This window comes from Grampus griseus, assembly GCF_964374135.1.
Source record: "Grampus griseus genome assembly, chromosome: 8".
NCBI classification, from domain to species: domain Eukaryota; kingdom Metazoa; phylum Chordata; class Mammalia; order Artiodactyla; family Delphinidae; genus Grampus; species Grampus griseus.
Window position 1 is genome coordinate 8,595,272 of NC_139002.1, and position 24,086 is coordinate 8,619,357.

Consider the following 24,086-nt stretch of genomic DNA (forward strand, 5'->3'; position numbering starts at 1 on the left):
ACCCCACCCCCCACCCCCGTCAGTTTTCTAACTGGAATCTTGCGGTTTCGATCAGCATCTCTAGAAAAACGCGCAAACAAAACCTAGTTATGATCTCTCCGTGGTGCTGAAGCAAGACTCCCCATCCCTGTTCGGTCACTCTCGGACACCTCAGTCGTCTGTTTTGAGATTATCACATTCCTTTTCAGCCTTTCCATGTGGATTCTAATTGTAAATGTTTTTGACTCTCAATGATAACTTTCTACTAATTTAAGTACGAATAAAATCAGACCAAGTTCTTTAATTTTAGTTTTCTATTATTTTAGCGCACTAGAAATTATCCTTTTATTCTTCTCCTACCGCAGGACCCAGATTCTGTTTTGTTGGAGGTGGACAATTGGTGACTAGATTAGAAAACATTAGGCAGATTTCAGCGTCAAGCCTGCACTCCCGGCTCTTAGAACTACATTTCCCATGAAGATGTACTACATTTCCCATGAGGCCCCGGACGCGCGCGTAGAAAACGCAAAGGGACAGCTTCCTGTCTCGAGAAAAGCTGCGTGGCCGACGACCGGAAGGTAAATGTGGGGGCTTTGGGGTGGGTTATTTTCTGGGTTCTTCCAAGGGGAACGGACAGATGGACCATCAGATGGACGTTTCTCTCTTTCCCTCTAAGCCCCTGTTCCCATACCTTGATCTTTTCAGGAAAGCGCTCTTTAGAGCATGGAAATGGGAACTCGTTAAAGACCGTGTTTTTGTGTCTGGTGCTTCTTGGAGCACTTGTCAGAAACGTGCAGCAGTAGGAGCTTATTTAATTCGATTCCTTGAGGGCCCTGGGACTGCGGAGTGTAATCTCTTCTTCCTCAGTTAGAATTTTGTTTGCTCATAAAACGAAATATTAGTAGAGGTCGGGATCCCAGTAGTATGTGGGGTGGGCAGGCGTGGCAACGATTTTCAAATTGGGGGATTACTTTCCAGTATTAGTGATCATAGTGCGTGTTTCCTAATCCTTTGGCTATTACCCCTGCTTCCTTCTTTGGTTTAAAAGTTTATCATGGGGAATGCTCTTTCTACTACTTCCACTGGTTACAAATATTTTCGAGACTAAACCTTTTTAACCTCAAAAAATACATTGAAAGTCTAGCGACGGCTGTTTTAATGTTTACAGTCAATGCTTAGCGCACGCACGAAATTCCTTTGTGGTAATTTGGTGGCCCGCCTCCAGGTATTACATGACTGTTTGGGAACCACTGTGCTTCACCCGTCAGGAGTCCTCTTTTACCCAAAATGTCTTATTACTCGCTTAACTCCTTTGGACTAGTTTTTCGGTTATATAAGGGGTTGAACTAGATAATCACTTCGGAAATTTTTTGATCCGGTAATATTGGGCTTTGAGATATGAAGATGTAAACCATTGTTTTGCTGTAATTTGTATGTAAAAAGTGCCATGTGGCTTTTAACTTTTAAAAAAAGAGAGGTTTAAATAAAAACTACCTTTAATCCCACCACCTAGAGTTAGGTGTGTTGATCTTTCTTTGTGCCTTGCGTGTGCAGTATGACTGAGATTGTACGGTACAGTTTGCAACTTGTTTGACCTAATTTGCATTTTTATATTAGCTTACCATAGATTTCCAGTAACTAATAGTATAACGTTTAATTATTCACTGTTGTTGGGTAGTTTGCAGTTTTTACGTATTTGCAGTGAATGTATCCTACATATATCTTTGAGTAACTGATTCTTACTTTGCCTGATGAATGCCTAACAGTGGAACTGGGTGAGTGAATGATGTCGCTTAAATATTACGGAGAAAATGTATTTTAGCAGATAGTAATGGTCAAGGTCATTCATTTTTGTTACACAGCTGTGTTTTCCTAGAACAAGCAAGCTATTTCTGCTGTCACTCTTCTGGCTTAAATGCTAAAACTGACAACCTCCAGATTTTAGGTGTTTTTGGACCAGAAGTATCAGGAACAAATAGATCCAAGTTCAGGTGAGCTAAATTAGTGATTTGGTCTGTACCCTAATAGACCAGATTAATTTTGGTTATTATCTCTCTATCTGGTTCCAGCTGCTAGGAGTTTGAAGTTCTGTTGCAGAGTGGGAATAGCCTTCAAGTGACAGGCATAATTTCTAAGAAAATCTTAGTGGCAAATTATAAAAACTATGGCATTCTATAAGTAACAAATGGAGGGCAATATATTGCTGAAATAATTCTGAAACAAAACTTGGGTTAGAATCTTGCATGTCACAGTGCTGTTATTGAGCATCTGTTAAAAATTATTAAAACAGCTGGATTTACTATATTCCTTTAGTAACTAAGGTTATCTACGCTGTTACCTTTCCTCCTTTAGGATTGTGTGTAAAGGGCAGGTTTTTGTTCATTCCCTCTGGCTCTCATTATTTAGGTGGTGAGAGTACGATGGGGAGTATGCTTGGAAGCAAAATCATAACCTAGGTTTGAGATCATCTTTGGGAAGTATTTAAGTAAAAATAAGGTCAAATTCACAAATTTCCAAAATTCTTTAATTTTGGGCAGTTGCTTACTGCCCAGCAACTTTAAAAACACACTCATAAAAACAGCAACTCACACTAGCCAAAGGTAACAAGTTTATACCAGAAATAGTGCTGGCTTTGCTTACTACTCTGACAAAACAGAAAGACCAGGTCTGTTTTTCTTTTTCTGGCATGATTCCTCTTTCAATTGCTAGATATGAGTGGTAATTTGGAAGTTAAGTGGTATCCGATATGAACGTGACATACACCTAGGAAAGATCAGTGATGGGTGAAGTCCTTACTCTGTGTTCCATGGTCTTTTGAGTTGTTTCTATTTAAGTAAAAGGAGAGAGGTTAAGAACGAGGTTATCCCAAACAATGCTGTGAAAGGAGAGACAGGTTAAAAAAAAAAAAAAAGGACTTAAGAAGGAGAAAGAGGGAAGGGAGGCTTCTTGGGCATCACACCATTTGCAAGGTCACAACGAACACCCCAACGAAGGGCAGATCGTTTCTTCTCAGTTGGTACTAGGTAATTGTTTGGAACATATATGTGCTGAGGCTTGGATTGGTGTTCTGCACGACAAAGCATCTGTTCTCGGACACCCCAGCGTAATTCCTTCCTGTGATCTTCACCAGGTAACCGCATCGAGTCCCAGTCTCGTTTATACTCAAAGTAACGGGCTACCCGGTCTACCTTGCCCCGGTTTCGGCTCAACAGGTCCAGCCTTGGGAGAATAAAGGACTTGGGTCGGCTGGCAACGATCAGGTCTTGTTCAAAGGCTGGAGGGCCCATTTCTTCTCTTCGTAGACAGCAGATGAGCTGATCTTGAGAAATTCCTTGGTATTCATGTGGTAGACTAAATTTTTGTGAAATATCAACTGGAGATTCCCTGTCATCCTGGAACTGCAGATTCATCAGCCTTTGTCTTAAGTCCCAGACATCCATGTCACTTTCTGTACCAGACTCCGATTCACTGATGATCGACTCATCCGTCACTATTACTTCCCCACCTGGCTTTCGACGCAGCACCTTTCTCTTCATCACGGGCTTTCGGAGTCTTTGGGAGGCCTCTGAGACTGCTTCTGAAGAGGCATTGCTTTCTGTATGTGGGTAATGCAATTGCACGGGAAGAGCATGTCGCTTTCCTGGGGTTACTGAGGCTTTACTGTAGGGATCATATGGGATGGACTGGGCTGCTCTCCTGACATCTCCCTCACCCTGCCCTGCACAGATATGGGTAAAAGCTGTAGCAGCTGCTAACATTCGTTCTTCTGGATCCATATTGGCCCATTTTTGTCCATCAGGTCCCACAAGTTCCTCCACTGCTTCCCCTACACTGTAGGACCTTCTGCAAGAGAAAACACCAATCAGTTTTCCAGTAATAAATTTCCAGCCCAAAAATCGTTCATTCCCTTCTTGTGTACTATTTTATAGCAGTGAAATGGAGAAAGAATGGCTAAGGCAGTCATAAGTAGAACAGTTAAGTATATAGTAAAATACAGATTAGTACGGGCAGTATGGGAGCACTTTGGAGGGGCATTAACCCAACTCGAGAGTTTATTGACCGCTTTCGTTTCCACTCTCTTCTTATTCACTCCCACTTTTACTGCCTGGTAGTCTTGCCATCTTTAGTAGCTCCTAGGATAGGTGAGTTCAGGCATGAGAAAAGCTCAAGAGACTAATGATACGGGGCACAATACTTAACGTACATCATGTAACTTGTGCTTAGAGGGACACTTTATGTGCCCAGCACTGTTTTTCGTGCTTCACATTTATTAAAGTCGTGTAATCCTCACAACTGTGGGATAGGTACTCTTAGTATCCCCTTTTCACAGATGAGTAACATGAGGCATTGAGAGATCAAACGGCCCAAGGTTACACAGCTAGTAAGTGGTGGAGCTGGAATTTTAACTCAGGCAGTCTGGATTCAGAGTCCGTGCTTTTAACCATGAGAGTGATTTAATTCAAAAAACCATCACAAAAGCAGTAATATAAATGCATACACTCCTTATGCTTAAGAAATAACACGGCTTCAGCTGCCAAGCTAACTATGTTCATCCCAACAGCCTGTCACTGAATTAACTTTTAGTACCCAAACCAACCAGTCAAATACCCAATGCCAGTTTCCTGACTGGATCTAGAATAGGTATCTACTGCCCAGTATTTCCTGTGTCTCTACTATTTTTCTTCTTAAGCTGAAAAACTAATACATATACATGTAGTTTAAAGCAAGGACTCCCCACCTCACACCACCCAAACCAAGTTTCACTCTCAAAGGCAGCTTCTTATAATTTCTCCAGTAATTTTCCGTATTCATATGCACTTTTATACCATAAAGGAACATATTATACAACTCTTCTAAACCTTAAAGATAGTCTTGGTGATCCAGCTGTTTCAGTACATGTAGACATACTTCATTTTGTTTAAAGGTACATGGAATTCCAGTGTATGGATGTACCATAATTTAGTCATCCTGTCCCTGACTGATTTTAGACTTAGTCTTTTGTTCTTAAAAACGAATGTTACAACAAATATCTTGTAAGTTTTTACATACTTGTGCAAGCATATGTGTACATTAAATTTCTAGAAATGGAATAGGTGGGTCAAAAGGTATGTGTGTGCTCAATTTTGATAGCTGTTGCTAGGTGCCCTCTGAAGAAGTTGTACTGAGTGTGATTCCAGATCTTGCTTCTCCTTCCTCTCTCCAAGGTGGTATATTATCAAACCCTCTCCTCTTTGCAGTCAGTTTGGTAAAGAAAATACTTCTCATATAAATTGGCATTTATTTAAATTGAGTAAATTTCAGCATCTTTTCATACATTTACAAGCTTTTTCTCCCTTTTGTATGAAATGCTTGTTTTCATTTACCTCTCAGGTTGTTGGATTTTTTTCTTGTTGATCTTTATATTAAAACTGATTTATATATTCATGGAATACATACCACCTTTACATTTTTCTTGCCAGTTTGTTATTTACCTTCTGACTTTTTGCTGGTAGAAACATATTTTTAGGTAGTCACATTTTTTTGGTTTTCTACAGTTTCTGGGTTTCTACAGTGCCTTACTTATAAATCCCTTTCCTACTTCAACAAGATTATAAGAAAGTTATCTCATGTTTTCTTCTAGTACTTTTATAGTTTCATTTTTTACATTTAAACTTTTCATCCATCATAGATACAGAAACTCAAAGAGCAAAAACCTAAATGAGCTACCTAGACTTAGATAACCTAGTCAGCCTTAGAACAGATGTGGAGATGATATTCTTTAACTAAAGTAACCATCAGTCAAAGATTGTCTAGTACTGTCCCAGTATTATAGATATAGTACAGTTGTCCTCAGATTATTGCAATATGCCAGGAATTTCAACACTGATATCTAAATTATATTATCTAGAGTGACTTAACTGCTAGAGGTACAGAAATCTTTTATCAGGACATGCATTAAATTTGACTTAAAGATCTTGATGCTTAATTACCTTCTTTCTGCCATCAAAACTGCTTAAAGTAGGAAAATCTTGACTCCAGATTCTACTTCCAATATGAAGTACAGTCACTGACAAGTTTCTTCCATCAAGCCAGCTCTTATTGTACCACCTTTAAGACGGAACTGAGTATTAGATAGAACATACAAGCCACTAATTTTACCTGAAATATTGGAAAGCAATAGAAACTTGGAGTAGACATAAATATTGCATATAAACAGATCTTATGATTGGAAAGATGGGACAAATATAATGAGAAGTCAAAAGGAAATGTTTTAGGGAAAAAAAATATCAATAACATCCGTCCTCAGTCATCTCAGCTCATGAAGAAGAGAGAAATGAAATCTACGTATTCCGTAAATTCTGACTACTCTTAACAATGCTAGCTGAATATTTTTTTGATGCTGCCTTCCCGTTCCCACTGTGAATTGGCCAGACAGGATGGAAAAGAATGATAGCTGGATGATCAACCCATAATAAAGCTAATGCTTATATCCCTGGGCAGAATCAAAAGTCCATATCCTTTAGGCATCAAATTAAATCTTAGATACTATTTGAACATAATGGAATGATAGTGACATCACCAAAGCAATCAGCACTAAAATTGTACCTCTTTACTCTCTTTTCAGATAGGGTGGATCTCTATGATTTGTTTATTCCTGAGGTTGTCTTATCATGGCTGAAAATGACATAGAAAGAATCCAGACTGAGAAACTCCTAAAAAGAGTGCAAGAACTGGAGCAGGAGGTACAGAGACTTAAAAAAGAACAGGCCAACAACAAGGACTCAAACGTTAGAGAAAATTCTTCAGGAGCTGTAAAAGCTAAGCGTGCATTTGATTTCAGCGCTCACGGTCGAAGACACGTAGCCCTAAAGATAGCCTATCTGGGCTGGGGATATCAGGGCTTTGCCAGTCAGGAAAACACAAACAATACAATAGAAGAGAAACTGTTTGAGGCTCTAACCAAGACTCGACTAGTAGAAAACAGACAGACATCCAACTATCACCGGTGTGGGCGAACAGACAAAGGAGTTAGCGCCTTTGGACAGGTAAGGGCCATTGTACTGTTCCACAAAGCGAGCAATACCAATATATTCTAGGTGTACATACTGAGGATTCAGATTATTTGTATCTGTAAAACAATATCTTTCTCTAATTCCACAGGTGATTTCTCTTGACCTACGTTCTCACTTTCCAAAGGGCAAGGATTCAGAGGATTTTAATTTAAAAGATGAAGTCAACGATGCGGCTATAGAGATCCGTTATACCCACATTCTCAATCGGGTGCTCCCTCCAGACATCCGTGTACTGGCCTGGGCTCCCGTAGAACCTAGCTTCAGTGCTAGGTTCAGCTGTCTTGAGAGGACCTACCGCTATTTCTTCCCTTGTGCTGACTTAGACATTGTAACCATGAACAATGCAGCTCAGAAGTACGTTGGCACACATGATTTTAGGAACTTATGTAAAATGGATGTAGCCAACGGGGTGATTAATTTTCAGAGGACTATTCTGTCTGCTCAAGTGCAGCTAGTAGGCCAGAGCCTGGCTGAGGAGAGATGGCAAGAACCCTTTCAGTTATGTCAGTTTGAAGTGATTGGCCAGGCATTCCTTTACCATCAAGTCCGCTGTATGATGGCTATCCTTTTTCTGATTGGCCAAGGAATGGAGAAGCCAGAGGTTATTGATGAGCTGCTGAACATAGAGAAAAATCCCCAGAAGCCTCAATACAGGTAAGTTTAAAAAAATGAAACAAGGAAACACCCAGACCCCCAAAATAAAACAGCTATTGCCCTGAGATATGTAAGAATATATTTTAAAATATGCTTCCTCTCCCCACCATTGTCTAAATAACTAAGTCTCTGATTCTGCCTTCATGAAGCATTTACTCTTAACTTGTAGAACGTTATGAACATGTAGCAGGGAGTGGTATCGTTTAATTTTCTTCTGTTACTGTTCTATCCCTTTAGTAAGAAACTGGTGTTTGGACCAGGCCCCTTAAATAATTTTATAGCATTATGGAGGGGCCGAGTCAGCTCACTTCTAGGTGACTTGTTACCACTGAAATTTAATGTAGACCAGGCCTAACTAGTTGATCCATGGTTTGCTGCCTTTTTCTTTTTTTAATTATAAAGTTGTTCAAGGTTAGGGATGGTGTTTTATTTTCTTAACTATTAGATACTCAATATTGACAAAGTTTTCCCCCTCCTTTTAACCCAACTAATCCTGTTTTTTAAGAATTGTTGGATGGCTGCTGTGTATTCTCATACTCTGTTTCTTCTCTCTTTCTCTCTAGTATGGCTGTAGAATTTCCTTTAGTCTTGTATGACTGTAAGTTTGAAAATATTGAGTGGATCTATGACCGGGAAGTTCAGGAGTTCAATGTTACCCACCTTCAGCAGCTATGGGCTAATCATGCTGTTAAAACTCAGATGTTGTATAGTATGCTACAAGGACTGGACTCTGTTGCGGTACCCTGTAGGACAGGTATGACAGGGAACCAAAGTTATACAGGGTTATGGGGGAGGGAGATTCACATAAAGTTTGGAGGTGATTCTCTTGTGGTAAAGTATCCGTGTAATGCTTGATTGTATACATTATAGGACCAAAGATGGATGGAGTGACAGAATGGAGAAATGTTCAGCCCTCTATCATAAAGCAGACCAGTGCCTTTGTAGAAGGGGTGAAAATGCGCACTTATAAGCCCCTAATGGATCGTCCGAAATGCCAAGGATTAGAATCCCGGATCCAGCATTTTGTACGTAGGGGACGCATTGAGCACCCACATTTATTCCATGACGAAGAAACAAAAGCCAAAAGGGACTGTAATGACACACTAGAAGAAAATACTCTTTTGGAGAAACCAACAAAGAGAGTTTGTGTTGATACAGAAATTAAAAGCATCATTTAACCATAGAGAACTCACCAAGATCTAGGAGGCAACAAAACACCATTAGGCTAAAGAAGTTCTTGCTTGAATAAGAAAGAATTTAAACATTCTTTCATTCCTGTCCAAGAGAATTAGAGATGGAAGAAGCAAAAAGTAATTTTAAAATGGACATATATTTACATACACCTGGAAACCTGTGCCTTTTGTTCAAATTCATTAAAGCCAGATCCTGCAAGTGTCTGATTTGTTGTGCTGTCCTTTTTGAAAACAAATGAGATATTTACTACTCATCTCAATTCTCATAAAGAGCTTGCCCAAGTGTCAAAAATTAAAAATACAAATCTTAGTAAGTTATATATTTGATTAACTGGTTTAGTGCCAGGCAAGATACCTGAAAATGACCCACGTGGGTAAGGCACAGCATCTCTTATGAAGCTTATCAGTCTAGTGCCGTGTGAGCCACAAATTGTCTCTGTTGCAGAGTCCTTTTTAACATTTTACACATGCAGAGAAAACTCTTAGCCCACGGGCCATATAAAAACAGGCCATGCAGTTTACCAATCCCTGGCCTAGTGGTTTAAGGAAAGCTCTTATAAAGAGGAGACATACAAGCTAAATCTTGCAGAACAAGTGGGAGTCAATTAAAGTGGGGATAAAGTAGCAGAGCTTTAATTGTGTTTAAGGCAGAAGATGCAGCTGTATGAAAGGTTAAAGGTTACAGCATTTGCATTCAGATAACTGTAAATACAGTAACTTCAGAGTAACAATAGCACAGTTAGGAAAGGTAAGCAAGGGTCATGTTTTAGAGCCTTGTAGGCCTTCCTAAAAAAGTTTAAATTTTATCTTGAGAGGCCACTGGAAAAAAAAATTAAGAGCCAGAATTGTGTAGGAAAAATATTGCTCTGGGTTTACTGTGCATTGCAAGAGGGCAAGACAGTGGGACCAATTAAGAGGCTGTTGGAGCAATCAAGGAAATAGATGATGACGGCCTAGACTAGATTTGCAGAAAGGGGAACGGAGACAAGTAGGTGAATTTGAGAGTAAGAAAGGAGAAGCAACAGGACTTCGTGGTTGAGTGAGTGTGAGGCTCAAAGCAGGGACCTTTCAGGATAACTCCTACATTACAGATTGAAGCACATTCTGGAGACACACACTAGGACAGGAAAATGAGGTGGGGCTTTGCTTGTTCTCAAAGTTGATAAGTAACCCTCAAAATGTGACTTATAAACACCAATATTCATTCAGAAGAGTTTAAAGTTCTCTTAAATAATACATTATCCTTTATAGCGATTAAAACAATAAACATCAAAGTAAATGAACTCAGACCTTCTGCACAATAGTAACAATTTTCATCACAGCAGAGTGTATTGCTAGTCCACATTTATGATATAATACTATATACTATATGAGATCCAAAGTTTTATTTACCTGCCAACAAATAATTAGTTTGTTCCTACCTATATTCAAAATTCCAGGTATACAAATATGATTTATACCCTCAAGCTGCTAGGTAAAATATAATAATAGATGGGACAATTAGAAAGAATACTAACATAGAAATAGTACAGTGATGCTCAGTAGTGGATGGGCCGCAGAAAGAAGACTTCACTGAAAGAGTTCCAAGTTTAGGAAATAAAATAGTATAAGGAAGTGAAGTGACCCTGTAGTTTTGAAGAGCAAGAAGACACAATAGCTTTTACATTCTAGCAGAGTAGGAACCAGAAAAGAGCCCCATTTTAGAGATGGGGAAATAGCTGGACAAAGTAAGATTTTTTCTAAATTGCCAATTGTACGATCCAGGTCTTCTGGAGTTTGAATCACGTCATCGGTTTTTGGGATTGATCTGCCAACATTTCATAATACCCTAAATGTCCTTAAAATATGACTGCTTTCTCCTTTAATTTTGATGTAAAGATAGTGTAATCACTGAGCATAGCAAAATATCCCCACTTAAACATGTAAAGACAAACCAAAGCATTTTATTTTTTTCAGGTTCCTACCTTATTTCAATGTACTTTCACTGGCATTAGTTTTCAAGTCAAAGGAAAACCTAGAAAAGAACAGAGTTTAGGGAATCACTCAAAAAAAAAAGTCAACTATAAAGAAATGATACATGGGACAAAAAGCACTAACTAAAATGCCATGCTTAGGGCTTCCCTGGTGGTGCAGTGGTTGAGAGTCCGCCTGCCGATGCAGGGGACACGGGTTCGTGCCCCGGTCCGGGAAGATCCCACATGCCGTGGAGCGGCTGGGCCCGTGAGCCATGGCTGCTGAGCCTGCGCGTCCGGAGCCTGTGCTCCGCAACGGGAGAGGCCCCAACAGTGAGAGGCCCGCGTACCGCAACAACAACAAAAAAAACCCAAAAAAAACACATCCATGCTTAGCAGATTCTATAGAAGCAAAAGAGAGGATCAGGGTCTTTGATCTTTTTTTTTAAATTTTATTTATTTTTGGCTGCATCGGGTCTTCGTTGCTGCATGCAGGCTTTTTCTAGCTGCAGCAAGTGGGAGCTACTCTTCGTTGCAGTGCGTGTGCTTCTTACTGTGGTGGCTTCTCTTGTTGTGGAGCACGGGCCCTAGGTGCGCGGGCCCAGTAGCTGTGGCTTGCGGGCTCAGTAGTTGTGGCACACGGGCTTAGCTGCTCCGCGGCATGCGGGATCTTCCTAGACCAGGGATCGAACCCATGTCCTTAATCACTGCGCCACCAGGGAAGTCCAGGGTCTTTGATCTTAAATGAAATCCTTTCAAGGTTAACTAGGTTATAGTATCAAATCTAGAAGAATAAGGATCTAATGACATTACTTTTGGTAGTTACCACAGAAAAACTCAGAACAATCATCACAGATGAAGCAAATCAGAAGTCCCAAAATGTAACTTTGAAGAATGACTTCATTTATCTGTATTGTATAATACGTTGTATAAATTCCAGAGTCAGACCGATGGTAGGGACTAAATGAATATGAGGAGTAAAGTAGGGCTTAGCTTTTTCTTTCTTCACTGGAAAAATGGAAGGAATTATTTCAACAGGTTGTGAAGTTTAAATGAGATTTTATATATATATGTTTTTATATATATTATATATGTAATATATAAGTATATATATTATATATATAAATTAAATGGTGCTTTGTGAGAAGTATTACACCATTCATTTCAATGTTCATGCAATACAAAACTACCTACTAAAAAGATAAATACAGAACAGAGGAAAGTAGGGACAGAAATGTAACAGGACTCTGGGCTGGAATGGGCTGGAAGAATTCCAATACTAAGGGCCAAAGAGATTTTTTTTTTTATGGCATGTGTAGTATACTATACTATGATTAACATGTTTTCTTTGCAGTTAAATTATTGCACACTTTTTCTTTCTCGAATGTATGAAGAAGATAGGTGCTTGCAAATAATAAAATATAAAATTTAATAAGGTCCACAAGTAGCTGTCAGTTTTTTCTCTTTTTAATATAAAGACCTGATAATCCTTTCTCCTTACTTAGGGGGAAACTTTCACATAGAAGCTAGCACAGCTTGTATTTTGTAGATAAATACAGATGATATTGACCAAAATACCCAACAGTACCTTCTGGTCAAAATCTTAAGCAATTCAGTGTCCCATGTTTACCTAGTTGCAAGTGAAAGGATCTTGAGGGTGGAGGGGAAGGATTTTAAATTGGAATAGCAGGGCTGGATCACTAGTTAGATTCTAAACTTTCCTGGGAGGCTATTGCAGATTTAGAACAAATTTCTCTACCTCTCGGAAGGAAAGCATGCAGCTTCAAGAACAAAAGTATTAGAACAAAAGAAAACAAAACACCCTAAAAAAGACAACCATAATCCAAAGAGACAGCAAACTAGTGGAAATACTGTAACAGGTTCAAAATCACTAATTCAAATTCCTATTAGAAAGCTATTAAAAGGTACAAACACCAGCAGAATAGGAAAAAGACAGGTGATTTACTGAAGAAATAATGACTAATAAACATAGAAAAAGATGTTTCACCTCATTAATAATGCAAATAAAAACATTAAGCTATGCTTCTAGATTGGTAAGACTTTTCAGTACCCAGTGCTGGCTGGAGTGTGGAGAAATAAGTACTCTTACACTGTGTTCTATGTGTTGGAGGAGGGTGTGGAGGGGAGATGACAGTTTTTCTAGAGGGCACTTTGGCATTATGAATCAGAATTTAAAATGTACCATAATTTCTAAGCCACAAAACGTTTCCAAGAAATTATTCTAAGGAGATAAACTGGACAAGAATGCAAACATGTACATGTACAAGTAACCACTACCATGCTATTTTCTGTTGATGAAGAAATTGGAAAAACAAATGTCCATCATTAGGGGATAGGTTAAATAATACGTGGTATAGTAGAGCCATAGCAAGAAATACCATGCACCCATTAAAAATGATAATGCAGGGACTTCCCTGGTGGTTCAGTGGCTAAGACTGCGCACCCAATGCAGGGGGCCTGGGTTCCAGCCCTGGTCGGGTAACTAGATCCCAGAGGACGCTACTAAGAGTTCGCATGCCACAATGAAGATCCCGCGTGCCACAACTAAGACCAGGTGCAGCCAAATAAAGATTTTTTTTTTAATGATAATGCATATCTACATTTGGCATGGATCAAATCACTTATTCCTAAACTATTAGGGACTAAATAAGGCATAATCTGCTTTTTAAATGAATATACTTTGTTATATTCAAAATACACAATTATATAAAACAAATACATTTACCAATCATGTAAATATATACTCATAATGAATACATCTTAAGTAAACCCAAATATCAACACTGATTTTTCTTTTTTTTGATCTGTGGCTGATGGAATCTCGAGTATTTTCTTCCTTTTTAAATATGTACTTAACAGTGCTTGGATTTATTTCTACAAATACTGAGATTGTATACTTTTTATAACCAGAAAAAAAAAGTTGTTTTTCTTTCTTCATTCTGGGGCAGGACTATAGGATTCTTCAATTTTACACGCTATCCTAACTCATTAGGGAAAGCGCTTCTCGCACTGTGACATCCGGAAGTTCACAAAAGGTGAAACTAGAGGGGGAGAAGACTTTTCTCCCTTCACGACGACAACAAAGACCAGAGACTGCACCAGCTGGCCCGGGGCGTGGTTATCGTCTCAGACGCTCACGGCCTCCGGGGAAGCCGGCTGCCCGCGGGCACCGGTCCCGCCGCCCACAGGCCCCTCGGCCCCGTCCACCTCGCAGAGCGGCGACCACGAGGGTGCTCGCCGCTGCGGGCGCCGGGCTGGCAGTAGACCGGCAGCTGGTGCACATCATGACCTTGAGGGGTCGAACGCGCTGGGGGCACGCACGGCGCCGCTCACACGTGCCTCCGCAGGCCGCACACCTGGGCTCGGCGGGAGCGTCAAGGCTCCGTACGGCGCCCTGGGGAAACCGGCACCCAGGGGAGGGAAACTCCAATGCCGCGCTACTCAGAACCTGACCTCTCCACAGCTGTGGGCGGGCGGGCGGCCCTAGGGAGCCAGTGCACCATCTCTCTCAGCTTTTGCCCGCTTACCGGTCCAGCGGACGTCCATCGGCCGCACCGAGTCCCGCCGCCCCGCTAGCTTAGTACCGCAGGTTTCGGTTAGCGTCCCACAGCTCGCGCAGGCGCACGACCCGCAAACACGCCCAAGCTGGCGTTAACCGCCCGGCCGCCCAGATTTAAACCCGAAGAGCGTACGGCCCCCTCGGCCCCGCCCTCCTCCTTACTATTGGCCCAGAGGGTAAACGTCTTCCAAGTGTACATCCCGATTGGTGCCTATTTTCTTTTGGCCCTCCCCCATGGGCGGGAGGAGGCCTGGGACTCCGAGCTTGGATTCGCCAGGGCCGCCACGCGCCGAGCTCCAGCGCGTAACCCGGAACCGCGGCGGCGTCGCTTTTAGGTGTCCCCAAAGGGGAGGAGAGGACTCTCAAGCCTCGGTTAACAGCGAGGTAGCTGGATTTGGGGAGAGGTGTTCTAAACGTTCCGTTCACCTCAGGGGAATCTTCCTTTCCCTGCTCCGGCGGCTGTGGGGCTGGGAGACATCGGGGAGGGCGGCTCTCAGAGCCGGGTTGGAGCCACTTCCCCCGGTCCCGCCTCTTGCCTCCTGACGGTTGCCCTGGAGTCTGATACGCGCAGGTTCCGTATAAAGACCGGACGCGCATCCGCAGAGTCCTTCCCGTGGTTTCCGAGGCTCTCTGATTTGACCCGTTGCTGTGTCTCCAACCCTTGCCAAAGTGACTGTCAAACTGCTCCCACCGCTCCAACTTCCTTGGGTGAACGAGGCCTCGCTTGTGGTTTTCCTCTGGAATGCTCCCGTCTGCTCCCTTCGCATAATCTTACCCTTAAATTTGTTTTGTTTTGTTTTGTTTACGTACCTGGGGGAAAAGTCTAGTGCTTTGGGAGTTGCTGGCAGTGAGACCTAGAAAAGAAAAAGGGTGGAGGTCTTAACAGCGCAGTGTCCTCATCACTGCCCTGCAACCTAACTAAAGCAACTTGTCCCCCTCGTCCTGAGCGTTCTGTACCCCACCTCACAACAAATAGGAAGGTGACAAATTTAATTTACACTATTAAATTCAGGATTCAGTGAGAGGGAGAAAATAATCCGTAATCTTTTCCTCCAAACTTCATACTACCTCTTACTCTTACCCCTTTGTCCTAGGGCCTTTGCACTACCTCTAAGGCACTTTGGATTTGTTGGGGGAAAGAAGAAGGAATAAACAAAGGAGAAGAAGACAGAAGTAGTTTGTGAAGGTTTGAATGACCCGACCCCTAGATCTCCAGTGTCTTAACACGACTTTAGTGCACACATTCTTTTCTCATGAACAAATATCCCACGTTTAGGTTTCGTCATCTCATAGCTGCATGTCTTTTTCAGTGGCATTGAATTTGTCTTAGAAACAAGAGCAGACAGAGTCATTTTTCTTACCTACTGCTTTGCTCATTCAGCAAACTCCTTACACACACACCCCCATTAGTTTCTTGTTCTCCTTTATGTTAAAATTTTATCTTTGAAACCCTTTAATCAATAACTTGAAGGATCTATCTTCCGTCATCTTTCAAGTGGTATCTTGTGTTCAACTCAATCCCTGTTTTTTGGTGGACCACTTCATCCTCCAGCTTTGTCTAGATCTGATTTGATAATCCTCGTGGTTCCTTGAAATCCACTGAACTCAGGTCAAGAAAACTTAACCAGGGCCATTTAAACTACAGTATATGGAAGGAAATCCTATTCCTGCAAACCAAACTGCATCTTTTAAAAAAAAATATGAAGGAAAATTTCAAACATATGGAAAAAATGAAGCTCCGTGAACTCAATGCCAGCCCCAACAATTATTAACTCCTGGCCAATCTCGCTGCTCCCATATCACTATCTACATAACTCCTCTTGTGTTTCTTTGAAGCAAATAGCAGGCATCTGAAAGCTATAAATATATCAGTATGATTTCTAAAAACATAAAGGACTTTTAAAAAGCATAACCACAATATTATTATTACAGCTAAAATATTTAATGTATTTCCTTAATATCATCAAATATCCAGTTTAATTTTCTGCTTGCCTCATAATTTTTTTTTTTTTCTCTACTGTGCTTGTTTAACCCAGGACCCAGTCCACTTCACACGTTGTGATTGGTTGACACGTCTTTCAAACTTCTCTTCTTCTACAAGTTCCACCTCCATATTTTTCCCTTGCAATTTGCTTGTTGAAGGAACCAGTTGTTCAACAACCTGTTGAAGGAACCAGGTTGTTCTGTGAAGTTTCCCATAATCTGAATTTTGCTGATTGTGTCTAAGTGACGTAGTTTAACATGGTTTCCTTACCTTTCGGTAGTAATGCATCCTTTTCCAGATGCTTTCCCTGATTCGGCCTAGCTAGTTTAATTAACGCATCAGCATCTTTATGCATTCGAACATTGCTTTCAACTGGTTATATGCTCATGTTTAAGTTAATCACTCCTTTATGATATCTTTGCTTACCTCACCCCTTTGTTGACATTTTCAAACTCCTTCAAGTGTAGACCTCTCATCTTTTATTTGCATGTGTGTGGATGGTAGTTTAAGGAATAGGTGAGAATGAGATCTTCCGGGAGAGTACAGAGTGAAAAGAGAAGGCAGCCTGCTCTCTTCTGGAAACTCTCATTTGTTGAACTCTGGGAGACTACCCTGTCCTGCTTCTGCTCCTGCCTCTCTCCTCTGCCTTTCAATTGTTGCTGGTCCCCAAGGATTGGTCCTTTTTTTTTTTTTCCCTCCCTTGGAGAGCTTAATAGTTTTTTTGTTTCCACTATTCATTTTATGTGAGATAGTTTCAAAATCTGTAATTTCAATCCTTACTCTCTCCTGAGTTTCTGAAATCTATCTTATCTGCATATTAGAATTTCTACGTGAATTTCTTTTCATCTTTGCAAATGCAGCATATCTGAAATATTACTCATCTTTCCCCTCTGGTTTCACCCTTGTGATTTCCAAGGGTGAATGGTATTATCATTTCCCTGTGCTCTCACCCCTTAAGAGATGATCTTTTTTTTTTTTTGCGGTACACGGGCCTCTCACTGCCGTGGCCTCTCACATTGCAGAGCACAGCCTCCGGACGCGCAGGCTCAGCGGTCATGGCTCACGGGCCCAGCCGCTCCGCGGCATGTGGGATCTTCCCTAACCGGAGCACGAACCCGTGTCCCCTGCATCGGCAGGCGGACTCTCAACCACTGCGCCACCAGGGAAGCCCAAGAGATGATCATTTTTTACTCTTTCTCATCTCCATATATCTCATTAAGTTCTGTCATTTGTTCCCTTGTAAAGTCTCATCTCTCTTCCTTCCAGTTCCTTTTTTACCACTAATCATTAGTTCAGCCCTATTATTTTGTTCTTGGATTCTTTCAGACACATTTAATAATATTGAAGGATATGGCATAGTAGCTAAGACTGTAGGCTCTGGGTCATATTATCTGGGCTCAAATTCTGACTCCTCCAATGCCTAGATATGTGACCTGGGCAAGTTATGTAGCCTCTCTTTGATTCTATTTTCTCATTTTAAAAATGGAGATGATAATTCGACTTCCTTTGTATGTTTTCTGTGAGAATTAACAGAGAAAAAGTACGTTAGCATAGTGTCTATGAAATAATAACTCACTGCATTATAAATATTGTATATTCTTTAGTCTTTATAATATTCTTTATTCTGTTCTTACGAGAAGAATAGCTCTCTGCCTTCCCTTTTATCTCTCTTGGCTCTGTCCATCCTATACATCATTGCCAGAGGAGTTGTCCTAAAACATTAATCAAGTTATTATGCTAAAGCACCTGCAGTGGCCTCTCTTTGCCAGAGTAAATTCATTCTTCTTGGGGCCCTGCATGATCTGGACCCATCCTGCCTTTTCAGCCTCATTTCCCAGGTCCCCTCTACTCAAGCTTCCCATTGTAGTCAGTCTTGTTTCTTCACTGTCCTCAAAGCCACTTGGTTTATTTAACTTTGGATCCCTTCCTTATCTAGGTTCTCCTCTTACCTCCTTTCAAATCCTGTGCCTCTTGAAAGCTCATCTCCAGTTTACCCCTCCCACCAAGCCATGCCTGATTACCCTCAGCCATTGGAATTTGACCCCTTTTGAAATTCTTATAGCACTTACCTTTATTTCTCATTTAACTTCTAAAATACCTAGACTGAGACTGTTGATATTCTGTTTAGTTTAATCTTATCTCTTCATCCCAAGCTGCTCATTTCCTTTCCAGTCTTACTTTCTGATACTTCATAATGTGAGCCCTTCACCAGTCTACTTACTAAGCATTCATATATCAGCAGTGATTATTATTATAACTATGATGATGATGTACACTTCTGCCATTGTTCATACAGGGCCTTCTCTGCTCATCTCTCTCTCTTCTTTTTTAGCAGTCACAAAGGCAACGGTTGTAAACGAAACAGCGAGGGTCAGGAATCAGGAGACCAGAGTTCTCTTCCCAGTAATTTGCCAGCATAATTTGGACAGGTTAGTTTCTCTGTGTTTTTCTTCTCACCTGTTAAATGGAGTTACATTAGATATTATGTTAATTGCTTTCATTTCTAAAATGCTTTCATTTTAAATCTATTTAAGGGCCAACTCAAGTATGTTACTCCCAGTCGTTCTTATTTATGTCTTAAGCACTGATACTCATATCTTGCTTTTTATTCTTATTACTTCTCCAAGTGTGTATTTCTTTTCCTCCCAAGAAGATCAAGCTCTTTGAGGGCAGGTATATGTCTCATATTTGCTGTTACTTGCCACCACTATCAAAGCTCTGTGCGTAATGGGATTCAGTGTGGTTGGATTAAATTTTAAATTAAATGTCCTGCCATTAAGTCAGAACATTTAATTACTTCCTTTCACTCAGGAGCAAAACTCCTGTCCTGAAATTCCTAATAATCAGTGAGATGCCCCAGCTGGGAGGGGCAGATGCTATATGAGTTGAGGTGGAATGAAATATGGTGATGTTGTAAATCAGAGTTTCTCAACTTCAGCACTGTTGATATTCTGGGCTAGATAATTTTTTGTTTGGGAGGACTGTTCTGCACATTGTAGGATGTGGAGCAGTATCCCTGGCCTCTACACTTCAGATGCAGTAGCATCCCAATAATGACAATCACAAATGTGTCCAGATATCACCAAATGCCAACCGTGGGGGCAAGACCATCCCCAACTGAGAACCACCTCTTACAAATGAAAGTCTTAGACAGGACATGCCAGATGGTGAACGAGGTTTTCTTTACACCATGTTTCTTTGTACCTGCTGTACTTCTTACAGATGTTTACATTTTTAGAAATAAAAGAATTAAGAACCGAGTAGAGATTTTTGTGTGCAGAAGGGAAGACATCGGAAAATTTCTGTGCCCACAGTCCAAGGAGAAGTAGCAGAGTTAAGCCAGCATTTAGGTGGCTTCATAGAAAGTAGTTTCAACCTGAGGCTCAGAGGGAAAAGGACCCTGAATTCTCAGAGTCTTAGGAGGTGGTGAGAAGGAATTTTAATTTTGGAATGAAAAAAGAAAGTAAGATACCTAGGAGAATAATTGGCCCAAGGGTTGACCTAGAGTAGGATTGAAAGAAAGAAACAGGGGAACCCTGGGGAGGAAAGAAACCCTTTGATGCCTTAATGTCGCAGTTATCCGGAGGTTTTGATATAGCAGTCTATATGTATACAAGACTGCTTTAAGTTGATAGTCTCAATTTCACATGCATTTCCAATGTCCTGCATTTGTGCTCTCCTCTTGATTTCCTGCCTTTACTATATGTTTTCCTTTACTGTTAAGCTTTCCCATCTGTAATTTTCTTGTTTCTAGTTGTGGGCTTTTCTTTTCTGCCTAGAGAAGTTCCTTTAGTGTTTGTTGTAAAGCTGGTCTGGTGGTGCTGAATTGTCTTAGCTTTTGCTTGCCTGTAAAGCTTGTGATTTCTCCATTGAATCTGAACAAGCATATTCTTGGTTGTAGGTTTTATGTTCCTACTATCACCAATTTTTTGAGGATTTTTATCACAAAAGGATGTTATATTTTGTCAAATGCTTTTTCTGCATCTATTGAGATGATCATATAATTTTTATCTTTCATTCTGTTAATGTGGTGTATCACATTTATTGATGTGCATTGGTTGAACCATACTTGCATCCCAGCGATAAATCCTATTTGGTCACAATGTATAATCCTTTCAATATGTTGTTGAGTTCAGTTTGCTAATATTTTGTTGAGAATTTCTGCCTCTATATTTATCAGAGATATTGGTCTCTAGTTTTCCTTCCTTGTAGTGTCCTTATCTGGCTTTGGTATCAGGGTAGTGCTGGTCTTGTAAAATGAATTTGGAAATGTTCCTTCCTCCTTAATTTTTGGGAGGCCTTTGAGAAGGATTGGCATTAATTCTTCTTTAAATGTATGGTAGAATTTGCCGGTGAAGCCATCTGGTCCTTCAGTTTTCTGTGTTGGGAGGTTTTTGATTGCTGAATCAGTCTCCTTACTTATTATTGGTCTGTTCAGATTATCTATTTCTTCCTGATTCAGTCTTCATAGGTTTTATGTTTCTAGGAATTGATCCATTTCTTCTAGGTTAACCAACTGATTGGCCTGTAATTGTTCTTAGTAGTCTCATATGATCCTTATTATTTCTGTGTTATCATTTGTAGTGTCTCCTCTTTCATTTCTGATTTTATTATTTGAATCTCTTTTTTTTTCTTAGTCCAGCTAATGGTTTGTCAATTTTGTTTATCTTTTCAAAAAAAACAGATCTTAGTTTTGTTTATTTAAAAAACTTTTTGGTCTCTATTGCATTTATTTTCACTCCAATTTTTGTGATTTCTTTGCTTCTGCTAACTTTGGGCTTAGTTAGTTCTTCTTTTTCTAGTTCCTTGAAGTGTAAAGTTAGGTTGTTTATTTGAGATCTTTCTATTTTCTTAATATATACATTTATCACTATAAGTTTGCCTCTTAGAACTGCTTTTGCAGTACCCCATAAATTTTAGTATGTTGTGATTCCATTTTTATTTGCTTCAAGATACTATTTGATTTCTCATTTGATTTCTTTTTTGAGTCATTGCTTGTTCTGGAGTGTGGTGTTTAATTTCCACATGTTTGTAGATTTCCCAGTTTCCTCTTTTACTCTTTATTTCTAGGTTCATACCATTGTGGTCAGAAAAAAATACTTGGTATCGTTTCAATCTTTAAAAATTTCCTAAGACTTGTTTTGTGTCCAGATGATCTATCTGGATCATCTATCTGTATGATCTATCTATTGCTGAAAGTAGGGTACTGAAGTTCCCTACTACTATTGTATCATAGTCTATTTCTCTTTTACTCTGCTAGTATTGTCTTAATACATTTATGTACTTCATGAAGTTGGGTTTGTATATATTTATCATCATCGTATCTTCTTGGTGAATTGGCCCCTTTATCATTATATATTGACCTTCTTTGTCTCTTGTTACTGTTTTTTGGCTTAAAGCCTAATTTTTGTGATATAAGTATAGCTACCCCTGCTTTCTTTTGGTTTCCTCTTGCATGGATTACCTTTTTTCATCTCTTCACTTTGAGCCTATACGTGTCCTTAACACATTTTTGACTGGAGACATATTATAGCCACAAGCATTCGTTTCTGCAAAAATCTCCCAGTCAATAATATGTTAAAACTGAAGTCAGTCTCTTGTAGGCAGCACATGGTTTGGTCTTGTTGTTTTATCCTTCCAGCCACTCTGTGCCTTTTGATTGGTGAATTCAATCCATTACATTTAGAGTTATTATTGATATGTAAGGACTTACTAATGCCATCTTATTAATTGTTTTCTGGTTTTTTTGTATTTATATTGTTTCTTTTTCCTGTTGTTTCTGCCTACCTTTGTAAATTGGTGTTTTCCATGGTGGTTTGCTGTTTCCCCTTTCTTTATCTTTTGTGCCTCTACTCAAGGGTTTTGTTTTGTGGTTACCATGAGTCTTCCCCCTGCCCCCCAGTTTTATTGAGAAATAATTAACATACATCACTATATAAGTTTAAGGTGTACATCATGATGGTTTGGTTTACATATATTGTGAAATGATCATCATAATAGGTTTAGTTAACATCCTTTATCTCATAGAGATACAATAAAAAGAAAAAAAGGTCTCCTTGTGATGAGAGCTCTTAGCAACTTTCTTATAACTGGAAGTTTGTACATTTTGACTATCTTTTTCCAATTTCCCCTCCACCATGAGTGTTATATAAGACATCTCATAGGTAAAACAATCTAGTTCAACCTGATAGCAACTTAATTTTGATTGTCTACAAAACTTCACTCTTTTACTTCATCTTTTTTATATCTTGAGGTCATTATTTAACTCTTTTTATATTGTGTATTTATTAGCAACTTATAGTAGCTAAATTATATTTAATGCTTTTTCCTTTGACCTTTGTAGTATAGTTAAGTGGTTAACAAACCATGCTATTAGAGTTTTCTAAGTTTGTATATTTACCTGTACCAGTGTGTTATATATTTTCATATGTCTTCATGTCATTAATTAACATCTTTTTATTTCACCTTGTATAACTCCTTTCAGCATTTCTTGCAAGGCAGGTCTAGTGTTTGTTTGTCTCAGCTTTTGTTTGTCTAGGAAAGCTATAAGATTTTTATGTTCTGTATACAAGTTCTACTTAGGATATCAGTATTGCAAATATCTTCTCCAAGTCGTTAACTTGTCTTTTCACTCTCTTACTGATACATTTTGATGAACCGCCATTGTTAATTTCAATGAAGTCTAACTTATCAATGTTTAAAAATGGTTTTGCTGTTCAGGTGATGTTTAAGTAACCTTTTGCCTATTCCAAAGTTACAACTACATGCTGTGCTTTCTTCTAGAAGTTTTATTGTTATACTTTTCACTTTAAACCTACAATCCAGTTTGAATTTGTTTTTTGTGTATGTTGTGAGGTAGAGGTAATGTGTAGAAAAATTTAACTAAGTAGAGAACCCAGAATTAGTGTTAAGTGCTAATGGAAATTCAGCATATTATGAAAGAGGCATCTCAAATTAGTTGAGAAAAATGTTAACTTTAAAATAAATATTTCTGGTACCCTGAGATAACCATAATTCAAAAAGATACATGTACCACAATGTTCATTGCAGCACTATTTACAATAGCCAGGATATGGAAACAACCTAAATGTCCATTGACAGACGAATGGATAAAGAAGATGTGGCACATATATAGAATGGAATATTACTCAGCCATAAAAAGGAATGAAATTGAGTTATTTGTAGTAAGGTGGATGGACCTAGAGTCAGTGATAAAGAGTGAAGTAAGTCAGAAAGAGAAAAACAAATACCATATGCTAACGCATATATATATATATATATATATATATATAATCTAGGAAAATGGTACTGATGAACCTAGTGGTAGGGCAGGAATAAAGATGTAGATGTAGAGAATGGACTTGAGGACACAGTGGGGGAAGGGGAGGCTGGGATGTAGTGAGATAGTAGCATTGACATATATACACTACCAAATGTAAAATAGATAGCTAGTGGGAAGCTGCTGCATAGCACAGGGAGATCAGCTTGGTGCTTTGTGATGACCTGGGTGGGGGGGCAGGCTCAAGAGAAAGAGGATATGGGGACATATGTATGCATATAGCTGATTCATGTTGTTCAGCAGAAACTAACAGAACATTGTAAAGCAATTTTACTCCAGTAAAGATATATTAAAAAATAAATAAAAGATAAATGTTGTTGGACTAATTGGCTAGTCATGTGGAAATAGATAAA

The 24,086-nt window shown here is 39.6% G+C and overlaps 2 protein-coding genes across 3 annotated transcripts; one reads left to right on the forward strand and one right to left on the reverse strand.

The window, feature by feature from the left end:
* Nucleotides 1-511: 511 nt before the first annotated feature.
* On the forward strand, nt 512-9,037 carry PUS3 (pseudouridine synthase 3). Of its 2 annotated transcripts, none has more exons than XM_082659913.1 (5): nt 512-557; nt 6,584-7,004; nt 7,120-7,685; nt 8,249-8,439; nt 8,556-9,037. In XM_082659913.1, the coding sequence occupies exons 2-5, from the start codon at nt 6,630-6,632 to the stop codon at nt 8,861-8,863; spliced, it is 1,440 nt and encodes a 479-aa protein (XP_082516039.1). In that variant the 5' UTR covers nt 512-557; nt 6,584-6,629; the 3' UTR covers nt 8,864-9,037. The 2 variants fall into 2 exon arrangements, with proteins under 2 accessions (XP_082516039.1, XP_082516040.1); XM_082659914.1 differs by lacking the exon at nt 512-557 and adding an exon at nt 1,846-1,970.
* Nucleotides 2,536-14,481, reverse strand: HYLS1 (HYLS1 centriolar and ciliogenesis associated). The gene is made up of 4 exons (XM_082659915.1): nt 14,379-14,481; nt 10,843-10,892; nt 5,949-6,066; nt 2,536-3,822 (listed from the first exon to the last, which is right to left on the reverse strand). Exons 3-4 carry the CDS (start codon nt 5,960-5,962, stop codon nt 2,895-2,897), a joined length of 942 nt encoding a protein of 313 aa, XP_082516041.1. The 5' UTR covers nt 5,963-6,066; nt 10,843-10,892; nt 14,379-14,481; the 3' UTR covers nt 2,536-2,894.
* Between the last annotated feature and the right edge of the window lie 9,605 nt (nt 14,482-24,086).

Coding starts and splice junctions, on each gene's coding strand:
- PUS3 (XM_082659913.1), top strand. CDS start 6,630: ATGGCTGAAAATGACATAGAAAGAATCCAGACTGAGAAACTCCTAAAA. Junction 7,686..8,248: donor CCCCAGAAGCCTCAATACAG/GTAAGTTTAAAA, acceptor CTTTCTCTCTAG/TATGGCTGTAGAATTTCCTT. Junction 8,440..8,555: donor TGCGGTACCCTGTAGGACAG/GTATGACAGGGA, acceptor TATACATTATAG/GACCAAAGATGGATGGAGTG.